General features: G+C 36.8%; 1 protein-coding gene across 2 annotated transcripts in view; it reads left to right on the top strand.

Moving 5' to 3' along the window:
• LOC127942715 (contactin-associated protein-like 5) overlaps positions 1-22,811 on the top strand; it is a 61,691-nt gene that overhangs the window by 36,692 nt on the left and 2,188 nt on the right. For both annotated transcript variants that reach the window (XM_052538628.1, XM_052538629.1), the window contains exons 9-20: positions 1,437-1,580; positions 2,185-2,356; positions 8,539-8,645; positions 8,921-9,040; positions 11,980-12,180; positions 13,744-13,900; positions 14,067-14,194; positions 15,533-15,703; positions 18,416-18,634; positions 19,539-19,778; positions 20,744-20,968; positions 21,817-21,950. In XM_052538628.1, coding sequence (XP_052394588.1) covers positions 1,437-1,580; positions 2,185-2,356; positions 8,539-8,645; positions 8,921-9,040; positions 11,980-12,180; positions 13,744-13,900; positions 14,067-14,194; positions 15,533-15,703; positions 18,416-18,634; positions 19,539-19,778; positions 20,744-20,968; positions 21,817-21,950 — 2,018 coding nt within the window. The remainder of the gene's footprint in view (positions 1-1,436; positions 1,581-2,184; positions 2,357-8,538; positions 8,646-8,920; positions 9,041-11,979; positions 12,181-13,743; positions 13,901-14,066; positions 14,195-15,532; positions 15,704-18,415; positions 18,635-19,538; positions 19,779-20,743; positions 20,969-21,816; positions 21,951-22,811) is intronic.

Below are 22,811 nucleotides of genomic sequence, written 5' to 3'. Positions count from 1 at the left end.
TACGTTCTTCTTATTCTTAATAATAATAATAATATTTTGTTATTTACAATAATATTTTATTATTGGATTTATAACAACAGCTATTAAAAATATAACATTCGGTTTTATTAATTCATATTTTTTAAATAATAGTTTTTATTTATTTATTTTTATTATTATTATTTAGATTAGATTAGATTAGATTAGATTCAACTTTATTGTCACTGCACATGTAGGTACAAGGCAACGAAATGCAGTTAGCATCTAACCAGAAGTGCAATAAACAGTAAGTACAGAATAAAGGTCTATAATATGTACAATAACTATACAGGTAAGTATTATGGACATAATTTACAGATATTAAATACTATAAGCACGATATACAGATAGGTGTACTATGAACATACTATACAGATGGGCTATGTAAAAGTGTATGTACACTATAGGCAGAACTATGAACATAATTTACAGTATTGCAATGGACAGTAAAGTGCATAGAAAATATTTCAATGTGCAAATGGATTATACAGTGTTCCTGGATGAACAGGCAGTAGTGCAAGTAATAACAAGTTACTGTTTTTTGCTTGTTGTGAATAAATAAATAAATCAGAGTGTTGAAGAGGGGGAGGAGTCTATGTGGTGTGGGGGGTGTTGAGGGGTGTCAGAGGGAAGAGTTCAGCAAGGAGACAGCTTTAGGGAAAAAGCTGTTCCTGAATCCTGTGGTCCTTGTTCGGAGGCTCCTGAAACGCCTCCCGGAGGGGAGGAGGTTAAACAGTCCGTGGTCAGGGTGAGAGGAGTCCTTGAGAATGCTGCAAGCTCGACGTAGACAGCGTTTCCTCTGGATGTCCTCAAGAGCAGGAAGTGGTGTCCCTGTGATGCGCTGGGCAGTTTTCACCACCCTCTGCAGTGCCTTGCGATTAAATAATTCATTATTTAATCTCAAATATGCCAACTCTTAAGAAACTGTTTTGTTGCTGCAAACCTCTGTTGATATGAACGCTCCTTTAGTCTAATTATAATTAGCTTAAATTAAGAACAACAGATGTGAAAAGGAAGACCCTCCAAGGGATAAATATACAAGGTTATGCGCTTGTCTTCACATTTTGCTTCTCTGCCACACAACAACATGAACAAAGTCCAATCCCACATACCCATGTTCACCCTAAAAGCGTTTACCGAGAATTCAAACAGGATTTTTAGTTGTAAAACACTCTTTGGCAGGCACACCTGTATGCCGACTGAATTTTGGATATGGCTGCCTGGCAGGCTGCCATCGCAGATGGCAAACTGAATCTCTGCACGTCCCTCTCAAGGGGAATAGTGGATTCTCTGCCGGGCTGACATATGCAGATTAACTCGTTGAGCTCCAGCGCACAAACCCCAGATCTGTCAATCATTCACCCTGATTAATGCGCAGCATTTGAGGCGTAACATTGCTCCATGTCTTCCTATGCCAGGTCAGGCTCTGAGTGACGGCCAGTGGCACACGGTGTCCATTAGTGTGGGAGGTTTCCAGGTTTCCCTCTCGGTGGATGATGAGCCACCGTCCACCATGCAGCTCAAGGACATAGCACAGCTTGAGAGGAGTGTGCTAATTGGAGGTAGGGTGCTAGTGGATTTAAACAAATTCCAATAAAATATGCACAACAGAATCATGTGGGCTGTAATTACAAAATCCCCTTCTTTTAGGTCTGTAACATGCAAGCTTTATCATGGATTACTGGATACTTAATTTGAAGAATATTCACATTTCAAAATGTAAAAGAAAGAAATGTGAAATGGTATGCAAAAAAATTAAGGCTACGTCTACGGTGATTTAAGACCAGTAAGCTATTTTACACTGAGCGATCAATTTCAAGCAAATAAATAAATAGATCGATCAAATTAAAAAAATCAGTGACAAATGAGTCCTAAATAATAACATTAATTTACTGTATAACAATAAAGAGAATCAAACTTTTACAAAATAATTTTTTTTAATGGTTTTGGTTTGTGCCGTGTCATGTTTAGGGACATGGAAATATCCCCACAATAACTGTAATTAATTTTTTTTTACAATTTTACAAAAACATTTTACATATTTCAAATACTTTTGAAAGTGGTTGTCTGATATATTGCTAAAATATAATCATTGAAAAGATTAAATTATTGCTTTTAACAACAAAAGAGTGCTTTTTCATTTATATGATTATATGATTTTAACAGGTTGCCCATCAGTGTTAACCAATCAGGGTTGTCGGAATCCGACTCTGGCATATCAAGGCTGCATGCGCTCTGTTATCATTAACAACCAGCCAATCAACTTTTACCTGGTGCAGCAAGGCCTGCTGGGAAACTTCAGCAAGCTCCAGTTTGACATCTGTGGCATTCGTGACAGGTATATCTATTAGTCATTCTGTTTGATATGCTAATGACGAGTATCTTTTGAAATAAATTATTGTGATTCCCTCATTATAAGATAATGAGCGACACAAACAAGCACAGTTTCAAAACAACATCGTGTAGTGGTAAAATCCATGCCAGTGATTTTGCAAGCTATCTGGGATTCATCTTTTTTTGCCTGAAACTTCAAATGTGAAAATTTGTTTCACACCTCACCCAAGAGGACTGGTGGTTAATGGGATGTTTATGTGAATAAAAATCTAACAGCTGAAGTTTGTTTAACATACTGTATTCAGTGTGAGTGCAAAAGCCGTGGGCAAAGTTTAAAACTGCATCATCAGACAAAGACACAACCTTTTTAGCAGGTTGTTTAGTGTTTAAAAAAAGAGTGCATTAAATTAGAAGTAATTAGCATGCTGGGAGAGCCAAGATCAGAGTTTAAAAGGAAAACTGCTTTGAAAAGTACTATTTGAAGATGTTTTGGGGCAATGCATCACTTCTCTTCATGCATTTGTTCTCATTGTGCAAATGACGCCAAAGTGTCTACACTGTTGCTGGCACTGTGAACAATATAATGATAGATTTAAATGAATAGAGGAAATGAGCAGATGAGACAGTTCCTCCATTATCCCCCGTCCTTTAGCATCCTGGCCTGTTTTCCATGGTCTACTTTATGGCACACACAAGCAGGAGATAAACAGGGAGGAATAAAAATTAGGCAGAATGACAGAGAAAGAGAGAGAGAATGCAAGGCAGGTGAAGATAAGAGCGTTTGCATGGTGGGGGAAGCCATTCAGGTTTGGCTAAGAGCTTTAGACAAAGAGGAAGAAAGAGAGACAGATAGAAAGGCTGATGTACTGAAGGATGGAGGGATGAAACAAGGAAGGAAGAAAGAAAAGGATGTGGCAATGGATAATTTGATGAAGGAAGGATGAAATGATAGAAGGAAGAAAAATAACTGATTGATGGATTGTTAAAAATGAAATTTTTAAATAGAAGGAAATAAAGATGAATGTAATGTAATGTAAATAAAGAAAGAAAGAAAAAGATAGACAACAGATATAGAAAAGAACCAGTTGGACTGAAAAATGGAGGGATAAAAGAAATAGGCAAGGTAAAATAAATGGATCAATTGATGGAAGGAAAAATATGGAGGAATGGAAGAAAGAAGGATTGATGGGTGAACAAATGGATGAAAAAGAGAAACAGATGGAGAGAAAGAAAAAAGAAAGATACTGTAGATAGAAAGAATAGATGGTCAAACAAATCCAAAAGGAGGACTAAAAATAGATTAACTATTATAGAAGAAAGAAAGAAAGACTGATAGGTGGATGGGTGGAATAAAGAAGTAAAGAAAAAATGAGCTAGTTAACTTTGGATAAGAGCACACAGTCACAGTTAAAAAATAATAATAAAAGATAGCCATTGAGCAAGTCAGGTTAGGTTAAGCATTGGACAAAGAGAAAGATAGTTGGGGGAGAAAAAAGAGATAGCCGGGTTTGGAAAAGAGAATTACTGAAAGTGGAAGCTAGCCAGGGAAAAGGAGAGGAGGTAAGATCGTAAATTCTCTGCTGTCAATCTCGTCTCTGCCGGTCTTTCTGGCAATGTAGAGTATGTCACATTCTTCACCGAGCAAATGCTCAGACCTGGCACCTGGGCAAATGACTGTTGGCAGGGCCAATGTGGGGATGAATTGTGATTTTAGCTCTGCCAACATGCTGTGAATGTTCCAGGGGGGGAAGGCAGTTCCAGGCATGCATCCACAACCCACTCAGACTGATGTGCCCTTGTCAAACTAAATTTGAAATGGTATTTTGACCAACCATCACCTCAGAACTAAAACAGGCCAAAATTGTGTTGTGATGAGTTTAATTGCTCACAAGAAACCAACTTGGCCTTCATGGTAGAAGCTGTTGAATTCTAACATATGTTGTAAAACATTAGATTTAAGGTTTCTTCCCTTTGGCTTAATTTAGTTAAGCCGTTGTACACAATCTTAGCTACTTTGGGACCTTGATTTAATACTAAATTTGGACCCTTTTAAATTATGAAATCATTATTATACTGTTTGACAGAAAAGTGAGCTGCATGTTCATAATTTAGCCTAGGCTAGCTAGCTAATCCTAGTTGTTCTATATGCTGATAGCTTTTTGACACATAAAAGTGAAATACCCAAATAGATTTTGAAGGGGTTGTTGAGAAGCGCCCAGAGTAGGGGCACATTGGGGTAATGGTTAGTTCTGACGGGTTGATGACTGGCATTCAGAGTAGAGGCATGTCAGAAAGAGGGTTATTTCTGATGAGTTGCATGACAGAGTAAAGATTAATTGTAACTGGTTGGTAAGCAGCTCTTTGTGTAAGAGGCATGGCCATCCATGCATCCAGCATCCAAAGTATAGGCACCTCAGAGTAATGGAAAGTTCTGGTGAGTTGGTAAGCAGGAACCAAAGTAGGGGCATGTTAAAATGAAAGTCAGTTCTGATGGGTTAATGAGCAGCATCCAGAGTTAGGGATTCATCTTAGAGATGGTCATTTCAAAAGGGTTTCCGAAGATCCATGGATGATCCAGGGTGGTAGTTAATTCTTATGAGTAGGTGAGCAACATATACAGTTCAAATAGGTGTAATATAACACTTGTGATTTCTGACTGGTCAGTAAACAGAATCCAGAGTGGGGGCAATTCTTTAGAGCACTTCCCACAGGAAAAATCTTGAAGGTCAGCTCAGACTGGTTTAGGATCCTGAAAGGCAGACTATTGGTAATTCTGACTGAATGAAAGTCATTGGAGGAGTTCCCTCAGTATGCTGAATATACTGCAGTAGAAAATTCTGAAGGGTATGTGAGCAGAATCCGGAGTAGGGGCACGTCGTGGTGATTGGTATTTCTAAATGGTTGGAGAACATCCAGAGTAGGGGCATGTCAGTGTGGTAGTTAATTCTGATGGTTGGGTGAGCAGCATACACAATAGGTGCATATTGCATTGATGGTGATTTCTGCTCAGTCAGCCAAAAGCATCCAGTGTAGGAGCACATCATCCAAGCTTTTCCTGGTGGGGAAGCTTTCAAGATTAACTCAAAAAGGTCTAACTGGGGCATAGATGAGATAGTTCTGTTTGAATGAAAGTCACTGGAAAAGATGCTTCTACTACTTTAGTGTTGAAGCAGCTCATTGTTTTATAAATTTGCCTTGACAGTCATTTCGGTGAAAGTTATGTTTAGACCTTGGTACAGATAAAGGGTTGTTCTGTGAGAGGAATCATGGGACTTCCCACTGATTTTTACAGTCTCCGCAAATGCTGGCTGACTGTGGCCGCATTAGAGACCTTTTGTCAAAAATTAAGTGGGCAAAAATGTAGTAGTAGTAGTAGTAGAAGTAGCTTTCTGCTGGTCATCACCTGACCAATTTAAACTGGAATTCACTTGACCAACTTAAACATGAGGTCATGTTGGGAAATGTTTTATGCTCAGAGAAAACACCTAATTGTGCAGATCGCAATTGGATTTCTCCCATGAAAATTTGCCCAACAACTCTACCACACATGACCACACCATAAAACTGATGTCATGTGTGCAAGTTATTATGACTCTTATTGCCCGCTACGCTTTTTTCAATGATATAGTTTGCCATTTCCTCTAACGTAATAGTGATGGATGTTGCTAATTCTTAAAGGTTAGACCCAAAGTATTATTGTCATAGTGTGGTTAATTTTGATTGGTTTGTAAGCAGCACCCAGAGTAGGGCAAGTCATCTAGCAACGATCCTAAACGCTATTGACTTATGACTGTCTAGCCAAGCCAAGGACAAAAACATAAAGAATAATTTGAGGGACAAATGAGCCTTCGAGATGCAACATCATTAAGGGCCACAAGAAGCAGGTTGAGTACGAAGGCTGTAGAAGATGTGCCTGTTTTCGCTTCAGTAAAGCCTATCAGCCAGAGTAAATGAAGATAAGCGAGGCCAGTTGTTGGTTTTGGCTGCCCTCTAGAATAAGTTTCGGAAAGGTGTACTCCTCTCTGACAGCCTTTGATCACCATCCTTAATCATTTGTATAGACTGTCTCTAGCTGCATTCCTTTCACGCTCTGTATCTAGCTATCGCTTGTTTTTTCCACTGCTTTCATTGTCTCTTTATCACTCCGTCTAACCTATGGCTAGGCCTGAAGTCTCTGTCCTCACCAGTTGACTGCAGTTTGATAGTCAAGACAGATCAATAGAGATTTGGACATCAGCCACTGGTCCAAGACACCTCAGATCCTGCCAACAAACCCCAACCCATTTCTCTGAATAGCACCTATGGGGAGGAACTGGTTTGTGGGGGAATATATGTAGATATCCTTTGTGATGCTACCCACGTTCCCTGCTGTTCATGAGATGCATAGCAGAATTAAGCAGAGAATAAAATGAGAATGAGAGAGTAATGGTAATCTTTAATCACACTCGCTCTGGCTGAATGAAGAGTCGCACCACAGCACTTATCTGATATCCTTCAGTTACCATCCGTAACCCTTTAGATTTTGCTCCTTTAACCTTTCTGTACCAAGCACTTTCCCCCCTGAAAAGATTGGCCTTTATACTTTTGTGCTTAACCTTGCAGAAAAGACACAATTAAGATGTATTCAAATGTATTTCAAGGTTTAACAGTCAGGTTTCATCCCATTTTGTTCGCCGGTTAGCGCTGAGATCAGCCGACACCGGTGTAGATCGACCTCTACTGAGTTTCAGAAACGTCCGCAATCTTGCAGCCAGTGTGGCAAGACTGTTGTTATTCCTGTCCTTCCTTCCCTCATCACACTTATTGTGTACGGTTCATTGTTGTTGTTTTTTACAAAATGGTTTTATGTCTTCGTAATGTTACACCTCTAAAACAATGTGTTTCAAGGATGACATTGTTTTGAGCTACTGTTAAATCCCACTGATAGTTAACGCAGTAATTTGATGGAGTTTAATGTTAATAAGGTCATTTCAATTATGAGTTGAAAATTCAGCGTTACCATTGGGATACGTCAAAATGTTCTCAAGGGTGACTTGCAATTTTCACAACCCGAACTGCCGAAAGATACAGTTTAATATAAAAAATACCAGCCTTTGGGGTTCAACTTCAGTCCGGTTTCATCCTCCACTGTTCATGTGTTAGTGCTGAGATCCGTTCACGCTGGTTTAGAATTCACCTCTTCTGAGTTTCAGACACGGCCGCAATCTTGTGGCCTATGAGGCGAGACAGTTATCATTTCTCTCTTCCCTTCCCTCATCACACGCTACATGGATATGAGTTATTTCTGCCACAATGGAGTCTGACAGCTGCGTTTTCTTCTTCTTCTCATTATCCTAGTCTTTTGAGCCCCCTCTCTATTCTAAATTAATCAAAGTAGTAATCAAAGATTGGAAGATTCTTTAAAGTTATTTTTTCCACACCTCTGTATTTTGTATAGCATTTGATTAGTGGATTCAATTATTACATTTTCTTCTAGTGACATAAACTATCACACCATTAAAATCGTTCAAATTCAACTGTTGACAAAGAGGCGCTTCAGAAGAGATTGTATTTTTAGAGCTAAATACATAACCAGATGGTTTTGTTGAATTATATTTTAACAAGGGAGTTCAATTATGTCAGTTTTAATTAGCATTTTTACATGCAGGTATTTAGCAGATGCTTTGCATTAAATCGCTTGTGTATTATCATCTTTCAGAATTTAATTTCCTTTCTGAAATTAGTCGTTTGTCATTTAGGATCCATTAAAGGATTTTTATATGTAATGCATTGTATGAAAATAGATTGTTTACCTGCTGATGAGAGAGGGATAAAACATTAGATAAACTGCATCTCATATGTAGTTACAATGCAGGATTTTGCATGTACTTTAAGATCTTGATCATTTCAAGAGTCACTAATAGTTGATATATGGCTCACAATCTTGTAGCATCCTTATCCTTGAGTGCGTGTTCAATCTGTTGCAAAATTGATGCCTCCTTCATGAGCTTTCAGCCTCACTCATCTATTTCCTAATAGTCACTTGTGGTTATTGATTGATGTCACTTCCTTTAATCCATGATGCATCACCGTTCGGTATTGTACCATATGTCGCAGTGTGTCATTTGTGTAATTCTATAACGTATCTTCCACCCTGATGTAAGTACCATCAAAGTTTGATCAGAAATCTTATTTTTATTCTTGAAGATGTCTTCCTAACTACTGCGAGCATGATGGGGAATGTTCTCAGTCCTGGAACACGTTTTTCTGTGACTGTTCGGGAACTGGATACACGGGAGCAACCTGTCATAACTGTAGGTTGACAAGAACAATTACAAAAACATGACATGTTTGTTTGGTTTTTGAGAAAGTAGCTACAAACTCTTTCAAAGCTTTCAAGTTTTGGCCTTGATTAATAATATGTTTAAACTTTGTTTTAAAACTTTGTTTATTTTTTCCGTTCTTTTGAAGTTAGTAATACTGATTAATGCAAATGCAAAACAACAAAACATGTATTCTCTACAAAACGAAATAAACAGGTTTCCTCCTTTGACAATTGTGGTTTTTGTTTCTGGTTTTTTTTGGTTAGCCATCTTTGAACTCTCCTGCGAGGCCCACCGGCTCACAGGAAGTGCCTCCGGCTTTTTCTCAATCGATCCTGATGGAAGCGGGCCGCTCAAATCCACCGTTGTCTACTGCAACATAACCGGTGAGCCCTCTGTGGGATAAAAAAACATAAGTGTTAACATGAATACTGCAAGTGTGGGATAAAAATAGACATGCTGCATACATACTGTACATGTAGTTTTCTCAAACTGCGTGTGTTAAGAAAACATAAACCCAAAGTGAATGCAGTTTCACGTTAACAGCTTAGTTTGAGCCTGCCACCTTTTTTAACATCTAAAATTAGTATTTTTGTCTTTTTTGTTTGTTTTAAACTTATTTTATTATATAACAGTAAAGTTCAATTTGCTAATGTTCATTAATGCTTTTTTTATTATTAATCAACAATGAACACTATTGTAATTTTAAGGCATTTTACAATAGGTAAATGCTAATTTACAAATGTATTGTTGTTTACTGCTAAATTCATGTTTGTTTAGAATGCATTACCATATTATTCGGACTATAGGCCGCACCTGAGTATAAGTCGCATCAGTCCAAAAATACGTCATGATGAGGAAAAAAACATATATAAGTTGCACTGGACTATAAGTCGTATTTATTTAGAACCAAGAACCAAGAGAAAACATTACCGTCTACAGCCGTGAGAGGGCGCTCTATGTCTTCAGTGTAGACTACAGGAGCACTGAGCAGCACAGAGCGCCCTCTCGCGGCTGGAGACGGTAATGTTTTCTATTGGTTCATTTCTCTTTGGTTTATTTCTCTCGGTTCATTTCAAATTAATTTTGATAAATAAGTCGCGCCTGACTATAAGTTGCAGGACGAGCAAAACGATGAAAAAAAGTGTGACGTATAGTCCGGAAAATACGGTAATTCCTATTATGCTCTTTTACAAATTCTTGATTTTGTTTTGGGGGTGTACTAGAACAGGCTCTTGTACTAGGTTGTTTGAAAAACACATTATTTTTCACATATTTTACATTATTACATCACTTCTCTTCCCACTCTGGCATGAACAGCTCAAATAGTTCCTGTATCAAATGAAGACCCGCCTTCTGAAACATGAAATGTGCTTTGATTGGTTAGCAGTGGCTGTGTGTGATGTGATTAGCATCACTCGGCGCCTGGTCAGGAAATGTCATGCCTCTTGTCACGCCGCCTGCGAGCTTCAGTGTAAATATTGCGTCAAAAACCGTATGATTTTAACCACTTTAAGTTTGTCCCCCTTGGGAAAGCTAGCATGTCCCCGACATAGTGATAACAGTCGTTGCCTTCTCTAGTGCAGCTTCACTAGGTCACGTGACATTCGTCAGGATTTGTGATATCACAAATCCCGGAAAATATGTGTTGTAGTCCAAAAGAGTCATTCGTTGTGGTATTTGAAAAGTGATTTCTGTTAAATATAATATCTCTTTTCGAAGTGGACTTTGAACTTTGTAACTTTGTAGATCTTTTTTTATGCCCAAACAGCAACATTACAGACTAACTAAAGTTGGAAAGTGATAAACACTGGAACTGGTAAACATTTAAACAAAACTTTAACAAATAAATGAACAACAAAAAGCTAAAATAGCGCAACAGCCCTTCACTGGGAATCACTTTGTTGGGAGCGTGCTCACGCTCTCGCTCTATTTGCTGTGTGCACGTGCTATTTTCAGGAGAATTGCCCATACAAGAAATTCTGCTCTTCATGACGTCATGAAGCGCAATGCTCGAAAAAAAACCCCCACAAACTTTCCACAACTTATTAGAACCCAGAAACAGTCTACTTGGCACAGGAATACTCCGTCAGTGAATCCAACTCTTTAACAGTGTAAATAACTCCTCCTAACCTCCTTTAATGTTAATTTATACAACTTGAAATGTTAAAGTATCTTATGTTCACCAAGACCAAGTTCACCCTGTGTCCATATATAAAACATTTTAAAGCACAAGTTGAAGTATTGCCGATTGCCATTTCATGTTAAATGTAGCATTAACTACATATAGAAACTTATTGTGGAGTTTTACCAAATTAATAATAATAATTAATAATAAGTTTGATTACATAATATGAAAATACAACTGACCAATACAGAACAAAGTTAACATGAATGTAGGCTACATGAGAAAATTGCAAATAACTCTCAGGGGTGAATCTGACCTTCAGCTTCTGTGTTCTGGTGAAAAAGCTTGTCAGAAGAATTTTTTCTGATTCAATTTTTTTTTTTTTTTTGAGTTTTTCGAGATACAGAGCTGCCGAGTTGTTCAAGGCAGTTTTCGGCCAGGGGAAATCTGTTTGAATCCACACCAATACGAAGTCATTAATCAGAGCTTGAACTTGTCCGATCGCTAATGGATGTTGCGCTGTCTGCCAGTGCTGTCGGGGTCTCAGGTTGCAGAACGATGGGTCTGTCCAGGGGGGAACCGTTTGGTGGACTGTTATACACGCTGCTCATTTTGTGAAATATTCCTCATCTCCTGCAGAATTGTGATAAAGCGTCACTCTCTTAAACACTTACCCACTGGCTCGGGATCCACTAGGATAAAATGCCATTGACTTAGGCCAACCTCAATTAGAAATGCCGCATGAAATGTAAATGACTGTATGCTTGGCACACGCCGATTTAAGTGCCTGCTGGCTGAGAAAACACAATCATCCCCCCGTTGAGGTGTTTACTGGATAAATGAAAGCTGACGTCAGAGGTGTAGCAAAGATTGGACTTAAGTCTGGGTTGGAGGAGACTTGCAGCGCTGCTTTATTTTTAAATCTAATTGAAGTCACGCTCTTTTCTCGTTAAGGTTTGTGTACATTATTATCTGGATTACAGCTCGCTTTTGTGATTGAGAAAGTGTGAAGTGCTGCACATTCAGTTTGTTAAAGGATTGACTTTGACAGCACAGAAAAGATGGGTGATCTACGGCTAACTACATGCTGTGTGTTGTAGGCTACAGTGTGCTGAATGTAAAAATAGTATTTTCAGTTAGTGGTGAATACATATGGATTATTTAGTAATTATTATTATTATTTTTTTTTTTTTTCAGATGATAAGGTTTGGACTGTGGTGAATCACAATAGCACAGACATGTTGAGGGTTCAAGGGTCTTCACTTCAGAAGCCCCACGTGATGAAGTTCAACTACAGCACGTCTCTGGAACAGCTGCGGACACTTGTGGGCAGGTCTGAACAGTGCCAGCAGGAAGTGGTTTATCTCTGCAGGAAGTCCCGCCTCTTCAACACATGGGGTGGGTATCGAACAACATCTGCCATGTTAATTCTAGCATTATATAATATATATATATATTAATATATAAATAATATATTAATTTACATTTATTATATACATTTTATGTAATTATTTTATGTGGATATTTGAATTAATGTATCAGATTTTGATTTTAATTTTGGTATTGTATGTGCCTTTGTCTTTATTTTGCTATTTAAATGTAATTTATTTTTAATTTCAATTTTTGTTTTAATTCAGTTCTTTTTTTCAGTTAGTAATTTTAGTGGTAAACCTATTTCAGTCATTTTTAATTTAATACATAATTTTTACTATTTAAGTTTCATTTATTTTAGTTTTAGTTTATGTTTTATTAGGTTAGTTGCCAAAACAACATTTCTGATTTTCATTTAACATTGACGTTTTTCATCTAGTGTTTATATATAATTGTATTTATTTATTTCATACAGCAAATGTGTGTTAGTTAACAACAATAACCCTGATAATATATAACTGATCATTGGGTAATGTCATAATGTTTAATGACGTATTAATGCAAGGGTGGACGTTATAGTGTTATAGTGATATGTGTTGATCATGTGTTACTTATTAAAAGCAGTCACTGATCAGCATTCTCTCTCCGAACATCTCATCTGCCTTCTTTCCAAGTCCTTATTCTTGATTAAAACGTCTCAGCTCATTGGATCATTTACCCAAAGTGGAATTTGTTCAGATCTCTAATCTGACTTGACCTCCAATCTGATTACAATATTAATTGATGGGAAATGGTGACATTTATAAACTAGCCAGTCCTTGAAAGTGTTCATCAGTTTGTGCCGGGCACAGAGATATTTACATAATGAGATCTAAAGTTGGGTCCCGTTCTTTTGCTCCGGTGGCAGCAGAGCAAGGGAACAAAGATTGGCCTGGATTTTCCTGGGGGGGATTTTGAGTAGAAAAGTTAAACGTGTGGAATAATGGTGGCTGGATCTTGTGGGAATATCTCCATGGGCTGTACTCTTTTCAGATCTGTTAACTACAGAGAAATATAATGGCAATTCTGACCACGTTTTACAGGCGGGTAGAGTTTTACAGTGACAAAAACATCTAGCTCTTTTTTGCAATCGTCAACTGTATTTTTGAGATGATTATTATTGTTATTCAGGGCATTTTTTCTATTATTAAAATCCTTTTGTTTAAAAATGTAAATGTTTGTTTGTTTTATTTTATTTATTTTGGTATTTAGTATACAGAATAAACACCTTTACGTATTTTTCCCCTCAATTTAAAAAAATAAATAAATAAATATTACTATTAAAATGGTATAATAGTTTAAACATGTAAACATGATCTACGTCATGTAATATTTATTTGAATGTTTTCATGCCTGATTTAATTGGAAACGCATAAGTGCGAGTAATTAATAAAATATCTTTGGGCAAACTATATTGATCCGCCATGCCGCAAAAAATCGTAAACTATTCTCAGTATTAACCTTTTACATTGGCTTAAAGTTGTTTTTTGTTATACATAACAGTCACTGGCAAAATAAAGCAACGTGTTGGCTGAAATGTGTTTGCTCCAGATGGAACGCCCTTGTCCTGGTGGCTGGACCGGGCGGGAGAGAGGAGGACGTACTGGGGTGGATTTCTCCCCGGGGTGCAGCAGTGTGCCTGCAGTCTGGATGAGAACTGCATTGATATGAATCACTTCTGCAACTGTGACGCCGACCGCAGCTCATGGTACGAGCCATCGTTGTTTGCCTGCTTCTACACTGCTGCTCTTTCATATTCGATTTTGCGTTGTTTTGCTTGTAATCTGTTGAATATCGTCTCAAGTTTACAGTACCAATAGCTGCGGATAGTGAGAGCAGTCGTGTAAAAACAGCTATTGTTTGCTTGTGAACAGGGAGAATGACACAGGAGTGCTGTCCTACAAAGAGCACTTACCAGTGACCGAGATCTTGGTAGGAGACACAAACCGAAGTGGGTCTGAAGCCATTTACAGAGTGGGATCTCTGCACTGCTACGGGGACAGTACGTAAGCACGCATATCTCATTTTAGAGACTTTTTCAACTACATATGTGAAACTGAATTGTAACACGATGAACTGGACATTTTTTTTTGGGGGGGGGGGCATTTAAAGTTATAACTAACTTACAAAATATTCTCTGATTTTTGTAATTAACACATTTAGAAACTTTTGGGTGCATCCTAATTTTAGTTGCATTTTAAGAAATTTAGAACATGCTGTCAGTTTTGTAAAATAATACATTTTAATTATTTTTATTTAAATTTATTTTTATATAATAATAATAATAATAATACTAATAATAATAATAATAATAATAAAGTTAATTGAAAAAAATATTTTTAATTACTAGTAATTATTTAATTTAATTATTTAATTTTAAATAATTACTTGTATTAATAAACCACACGTTTGAAGTCTACACAAGTTCTCACACACATAAATATATATATATATATATATATATATATATATATATATATATATATATGTGTGTGTGTGTGTGTGTGAGAGAACTTGTGTAGACTTCAAACGTGTGGTTTATTAATAAAAGTAATGTCTATTTCAAGATCTTCTTGAAATAGCCTCACCTCGGCCAGATCTTCTGGAATTTACCACCGGCTCTGATGTCTCTATAATGGTTAAACATGAAATATAATTTGTTTTGGGTAAATCTTACGGGCAATCTTTGGTCTTATTAATATACTTGTTCCAGAACAAATAGTTTTGTCTGAGAGCAAATTCTCATTTATGTAATAAAAATGTAAAATGAAGAGTGCTGCCTTTGTACTTTTGACTGGATTGCCTAGCAACTTTTATGATGGATGCTGTTGTTGTTGTTTATTAAGTAGGGGATAAAGTATATCTATCTGTGCATTTGAACAATTTGAATGCATGACGTGGTGGCCAAGGACATTTACATTTATGCGTCTGATTGCATGGGAAGTTATGATTTTATCCATGCCTATCCTGGGAATCAAATTTGTGATCTTCTGGCTGTCAGCGCTGCCTTCTACTGTTTGAGGGACAGCTGTTGCTGTCAGTTTAATAGATTAATCAATCACGCTTAACTTTTTTTATTGTAGTTAGTGCATTAACACATTAGTCCTATTAATCCCATGTGTTAATGCATTAATTTGAACAACCTTAAAAATTGGGTATATCTAGAACTTGCAGTCAGATTTTGTCTTCACCTACACAGTCTGTCACATCTTAGCTATAAAAGTGATATATACAGTAGTTTAGCAAAATTTCTGACAAGTCTCCTTAAATTACAGTTTATAATTAAGTCTTAGCATAAGAATATTTTAATAAAACCATAATCGGTCTGCTCTTACCTCAGGGTTTTTGTGGAACGCCGCTTCCTTCTACCAGGAGTCGTCCTACCTGCACTTCCCAATGCTTCAGGCCGAGCTCAGCGTCGACATCTCGCTCTATTTCAAAACCACGGCTCCCTCTGGAGTCTTCCTGGAAAATCTGGGTGCAAAAGACTTCATTAGAGTGGAACTCAGCGGTGAGTGCCTTATACTGACAGCGAGACTTTCAAAAAAAGAGAATTAATTAAATTTTCAAATGAAGATGGGTTAAGAAAAGGTTTTTTGTTACTATTATGTTACTATTAACACAAATGTAAAAAAAAAAATGGTAAAAGCCACACATATTCATGCCGTGTCATTAGTATTTGCAGCAAAGAGGAGAGGACACAGCCAGTTTGAGTGGAAATAGTAGTTTTAGAGAACTATGCCGTTGAAACCATCAGCTGTGTAATTACTGTACACAGTTCACTGAGGCTGTTCATCTTGATCATGCTGCCTGCCATTAACTTTTTTATATATTCCCCTCCCCCAAGTATTAGGACTTTTTTATTTGCACCAAAAATTGCTAGAGTATATTGCTGAGGTAGTTGCATTTATGTAAATGTGAAAATTAAGAGGTTGGCTTCCTGTTTCTGGGTGTTGTTCCATGTCACACTGGACCTTGACTTCCTTTAAAGGGACAATAAGTAACTTTTTAGGTATTTTATTATCTAAAATCAATATTTTTATTCATAAATATGCCCTCAATGGTGTACAAATACCTATGCCAATGTTTAAACTAATCCTTGTAAATGAAGAATTTATTATCTTTATATACATGGGACGGGTAGGTCGACGGAGGCTTCCATGTAGTTCCGCCATCTTGCAAAACTATAATAGCAGAGAGGGACAAAAAGTACTAAGCCAACGCGTTTCCACAGCGCGTTTTCGGTCAGAGCCAGAAACGCAGGTGCAGAGCAGTGAGAGGCGCTTGAAACTGCACCGGCAAGTTTAAAAGTCTGGATTGCATTCTTATTGTGGACCATACATATGCCGCACCACAAGAGAAGAAAACATCGTCGCCAAAACAGTAAAAAATAGAACGTAAAAGGAAACGTGACCGTAGATTACAGAAAACAAGAGTTAATGTCGGGGAAGCTTTTTCTAGGTGGAAAGAGCTAATGCTTGATAAAGATTTCAAAAGAGACGCTGAAGTGGCCAGTTTTCTTCTCGACAGGTTAGTCAGTGTTACAATCTATATTATAATATTTTTTTTTATTTCTAACAATGCATATAATTCAGAAAATATAACGAATAAAGAAGACATAACTACTAATTACAATATTTCATGTTTTCCACAGTCAGTAATTCATACTGTAACATTCGTTTGTTAGTTGTCATGTTGCAGTTTGTTTGAAATAACACACCTGTTCACCTGAAGGAAAACTCGACGAAGTGCTATTAGAAGACATCCTGTCAAAGCTTTTTGGTACATATCGCCTACCGTAGATGCAACGCGCATTTGAAAAAGCGAGGCGCTGGAGAGCAAAATTAGTTTGAATGCAAAATACAATTTCACCACTAGATGGGAGTAATTCCTACTTAGTGTCCCTTTAACGACGAGCTGATTCGTATTGCACCCGTCTCAGTGCGTGCACTTAATCACTATAGCTTGCGGCGCCATTATGTTAGCATTTAGCTTAGCACCATTCTTTCCTTAGGAACCAAACAGGGATGAATCTAGAAGCCATCAAACACTTCCATGTTTTCCCTATTTGAAGACAGTTACATAAGTAGCTAAATGAGTAAATATTGCGGCACAAAATAAAACATGGCAATTTTCTAAGCGGATAGAAAATAACTATAATGTATTGCGGAAAAGCACTTTGCAGCACTTCAACCTCGGCACAGTAATATCATCACTCCTAAGACCTCCACCCAAACTACCACCAATACCAATATTACTTTGCCGTGGTCGAAGTGCTGCGAAGTCCTCTTTCGCCATACAGTATAGTTATCATTTTTATCCATTTAGAAAATCGCCAGGTTTTATTTTGTGCCGCCATACTTGCTCATGTAACTACTCATGTAACCGTCTTTAAATAGGGAAAACATGGAAGTGTTTGGTGGCTTCTAAATTCATCGTTCTTTGGATCCTAAGGAATGAATGGTGCTAAGCTTAACGCTAACTTAGTGGCGCCATGCGCTACAGTGATTTAGTGCACGCACTGAGACAGGAGAGGTACGTATCAACTCGTCTAAATTGAAGGAAGAATATACTGAAAATAGTGAAATATGGAAAAAATGGTGGCCTTTTCCTTTAAATGATTTTAAATTAAGTATTACAATATAATAATTTGTAATTAATTCTAAAATATGAAAAAAGTTAAGTGTTGAATAATAATAAATATTGAATATAATATAAAATGATTTATATACAATTTAAATATATTATTGAAAAGTTGTATTTGTAACTTTTTAAAAATAGAACTATTAAATAATGTATTTAACTATTATTAAATAATGCTAAATAATAAATATATTTAAAACATGCATTTTGAATTTATATAAACAGTTTCATATTATTTGCACATTTAAATTTTTCAGCCCTTTGGTGGTACTTCAATATCTTGATATTTATGTATTATTGTTTCAGAACCATACTTATAACCAAACCGCTAAATAGATTATTTTAATATAAGAGCTAAAATATTTTTACCTAAATACTTTTAATAAAGAATCTAAATAGTTCAGACAAGTCATTAAATTGGACAGTTGAACTGATTTACAATAACTAAACTGTAGCGTAATTTCTGCTACTTAAGATTAAATATGAAATTTAAATATATCAAAATCACCCAGCCCTACAACTACAGCCACAAATTCCTGTTGCATATGAAGTGATTGGTGTTTTCTTCTCATTCCTGCAGGACCTTCTGTTGTGACCTTCACATTTGATGTGGGTAATGGCCCGGTGGTTCTGACGGTGAAGTCTCATGTGCCGCTGAATGACAAGCAGTGGCATTATGTCCGAGTGGAGAGGAATATGAAGGAGGCGTCGCTGCAGGTGGACCAGATGCCCTTGCGCTTCCTGGAGGCCCCGTCTGAAGGCCACACCCACCTTCAGCTTAACAGCCAGCTGTTCATTGGTAAGCCACCGCCTTGAGTGAGAGCTTTGTGCCAGCGGGGCATAAAAGAATAATATCCCTTTACCTCCACAGAGATGCTGCTAATAGAGATTACATGCTTATTATTTCAATATGAATTCCTAATGCCCCCATACAAACCGACCGTCGTTACCTAACGCCGTTCTTTTAAACACCGTTATTCCAAACACTGACTAGCGTTAACAAAGCTGTCTTTTTTGCGCTTGATTTTGTTGTACTAGTGTTAATAAAGCTTGTTTTGATTAAACTTAGTTTTCTTGTACTAGTGGTGACAAATTTTTGTGCTGAATTTTGTTGTAAAAGTGCTAACAAAGCTTGTTTGATTACACTTCGTTTTGTTGTACTAGCGCTAACAACACTTTACAGTTTTTCTTCTTGATTTAGTTGTACTAGTGCTAACATATTTTTGTTTATTTTGTGCTGAATTTTGTTGTAAAAGTGCTAACAAAGCTTGTTTGATTACACTTCGTTTTGTTGTACTAGCGCTAACAACACTTTACAGTTTTTCTTCTTGATTTAGTTGTACTAGTGCTAACATATTTTTGTTTATTTTGTGCTGAATTTTGTTGTAAAAGTGCTAACAAAGCTTGTTTGATTACACTTAGTTTTGTTGTACTAGCGCTAACAAAGCTTTGTCTTTTATGCACTTAATTTTGTTGTAGTAGCGCTAACAATGCTTGTTTTAATTACACTTCATTGTGTTTTGCCTAGCACCAATCAAGCTTTTTTAACGCTTAATTTTGTTGTACTACCACTAAGGAAGATTCTGTCATAAATACACTTAATTCTGTTGTACAAGAGCTAACAAAGCTTTCCATTTGGTGGTAAATTTTGATGTACTTACGCTAAGATAGCTTTTTAAAGTTACTGCTTTTTGTCTGTGCAGGAGGCACAGCATCGAGACAGAGAGGATTTCTAGGGTGCATCAGGTCATTAAGCATCAACGGGATGACACTTGACCTTGAGGAGCGGGCTAAAATGACCCCTGGGGTCAGTTCGGGGTGCCCAGGTCACTGCAGCAGCCAAAACAGCTTGTGTCACAACAGGGGGAAATGTATCGAGAAGAACAGTGGCTACGTTTGTGACTGCACACACTCAGCCTATGGAGGACCCAACTGCAAGAAAGGTACGTCATTATTGCTCATAAATCGCTAATATTGAGTTTGTTTGCACGCTTGGTTTCTGCGAGTTACAATATCTTAAAAGCATGTTGCCCAATGGTGAACATCATACCAATATATACACAATAAAATGTGTAGTTAGATCTTAAACAGTTGAGAGATTCATAATTAAACTAAGGTGCTAACTGGCCAAATGTTGACCAGCATATCTCTCTGTGGCTGTTTATAACACAGAAGGTTTTAGATTTTTTTACAGTTCAAGGGAGCAATTCCTCATAAAAAAAACAGTTGGTTTCAACTTCGTTATCCTCCTAACTCATCTACGGTTTTTCAAAGAGCTTTCAAGAAGGAGGACACTTAAGAACTCGCTAACCTTGATTTCTGAAGACGCCGTTGTGCCCGCAGATTGCACCTGATCAAAGCTGAGCAGGATAAAACATGAGATATTCAGTGCAGTTCTGCTATTCTCTGTCTGTCTCGCTGTCTCGTAGTCCAAGACCGTGAACCACAGTTGTTTGGATGAATTTTGCTCAAAGGGTTGTAACCTGAGCGATCCCAGTGGAACCTCCCTGCCCATCACGCTCAATGCTAAACCTCTCTGTTGTCAATACAGCCTTTATCACATTTGATCCTCTGATATGCCAGACAGCCAAGCCATTCAATGCTCTGTGAATGAGACTGCGTTCTTGGCTTTGCGTTTTCTTTATTGGACTCTAGAGAGCTTGTGTTTCTATTCAGATAATATTATGAGTAAATGAACACCATGAGATGATCAGGGGTCGTTTTCAGTCCAGGCATAATTTTGCATTCATTTAAAGTTTAACTGATTTCCTCTGCATCATGTCCTTGGTGTTCGACAGCGCATTAATATGCTGATAGGGCAACAAAAACACGACCAATCAGTGTCTACGATCTGCCCACAAGCGTTTGCACCAACATTTTCATGCTTTTGTGTTTTCTTCCTTTCTAGAAGTTTCTGTGTCCTTTGAAAGCGGGTCCTCTGTGACCTATACCTTCCAGGAACCATTTTCTGTGATGCGCAACCAGAGCCGTCAGTCCTCGGCTATCTTTGCCCAAGGCAGCAATTCACGAGAGAGCATCGCCTTCAGTTTCCTCACAACTCAAACTCCTGCCATGCTTCTGACAGTCAACACCTATCATCAACAGTACATGGCCATTATTCTGGCTCACAACGGTAATAACATAATTTTACTGTTTCTTTCTTTCTTGTTTTAATGTAATAAGGGTGAATCTCACAAAACATGTTAAGAACAGGTTCAGGACATACTGTATTTTATCCCAAAATAATAATAATAAAATCAAATAAAGCCATTTTTTACTACTCATTATTTTACGAAAAGTATTAAGTCTTTATGCATAGTAGTAGTGTTTGTTATTACATTTAGGCTAACTGATTTTTTTATATTTAATATACAATAACAATATACAACACTAATTTTGCTTACTGTGCAACAAATGTATTAAAGCAAAAAACTCTTTCTCATTACTCTCATGCATGTTGTATAGTATAATGTTAATTAAATAGTTTGCATGCATCATAGTAGTGTTTTTGTGCTGCTTTAAATTTATTCTAATTAAAACTGAAATATAATATATTTAATACATATGAAAATAAGAACCACCTTGAAATTTAGAGGAGTATTATGGTAAGGATATTTTTATTTTAATAGGTACTGGCTACATTTAGTTCAAATAAAGTCTAGAAATGTATATTACCAGAGAATAACAATTTTCTATTTCCATTTCTTTTTTTGTCCTGTTACAGCATGTGGCAAATCATAGTGTTGTATTGGCCAATCAGAGCTGTTTTTTGATTACCTTCAAACTGTCAGTTGATGATTACTACAATGGAGGTGATGGTGATGATTGGAGAGGAGCATCCTTTTCTGTGTTTCTCATATTTCAAAACAGCGGTCAAGCTAGCAATTACCCTCATCAGTGGAGAATGAAATGTTGACTTGATGCAGTCTCACTTGTGTCTCATATTGCATGCCTTTCTCGCATCTTGTTGGCGTCCTGCAGGGAGTTTGCAGATTTGGTATCAGCTGGACCGAGAGAAAGAGCCTGACATCTTTACACCAACATCTCTTAATTTGGCCAATGGAGAGCTCCACAGAGTCCAGATACATAGAGAGGGAAGGGACATGTATGTCCAGGTGAGTTTTGAAAAAGTGAAAAAAACGAAAAAAAACAATTGGTGTAAGTTCTGTGGTAGCTATTAACCAGTTATGGCAGCTACTGCACAATTATATGTTAACAGCGTTATTATAAATCATTGTTTTTTATTCATGAAATAAGCAGAACAATTATTTATTGAACCTAACCAATAAAATGTACATGAAAATGGTTTTACAAACAATTTTAAAGATTGAAGTTGCAGTCATGCAACAATTCATGCAACAATTTACATACAAATTGTTTTATGAACAAATTACAATGAAATTCAATTGAAGATGTTGGTCACATTCATGCAACAGTTTATATATGAATTGTTTTACGAACAAACATAATATTTTAGGCATAAAACGTAATATATAATAAAAATACATTTAATAGATTAAAATTTTTCTATGAACAATTTATTCATACATTTAATTGAAGGTGCAAGTCAAATTTTGCAACACTGCATAGTTTTTATTACCATTTTGCACATTTAAGGTTTATATTGTCTAGGTTAAATTTTTGCTACAAATTATGTAAAATTGTGTATATGAATAATTTGCATTATTTGTGTTGCACGTTAAATAAGAATAGTATAAATAAAAACACATTCTTGTTTCAATTTACATATGAATGTTTTCCTTAAAATATATTACACAAAAATGTTATTTATGCTTTAGTTTTCAGTAGAATGCTTTTACAAATAATTCACAAAGGAGTTGAGTTCCGCTCATGTTTCGTGAGTTAGTCCTGATGCTGCTGAGGGAAAGTTATCATTAATACCATTCCTTTCAATTGATTAAGATCAGATTGGTTTTCAGTCGGAGTTAAATAAAGTACCCTGATGTGCATGGCTG

The sequence above is a fragment of the Carassius gibelio genome, chromosome A22, assembly GCF_023724105.1.
Source record: "Carassius gibelio isolate Cgi1373 ecotype wild population from Czech Republic chromosome A22, carGib1.2-hapl.c, whole genome shotgun sequence".
Classification (NCBI taxonomy): domain Eukaryota; kingdom Metazoa; phylum Chordata; class Actinopteri; order Cypriniformes; family Cyprinidae; genus Carassius; species Carassius gibelio.
The sequence above is the reverse complement of the archived record's forward strand: the minus strand, read 5'-3'. Positions and strand labels throughout refer to the sequence as shown.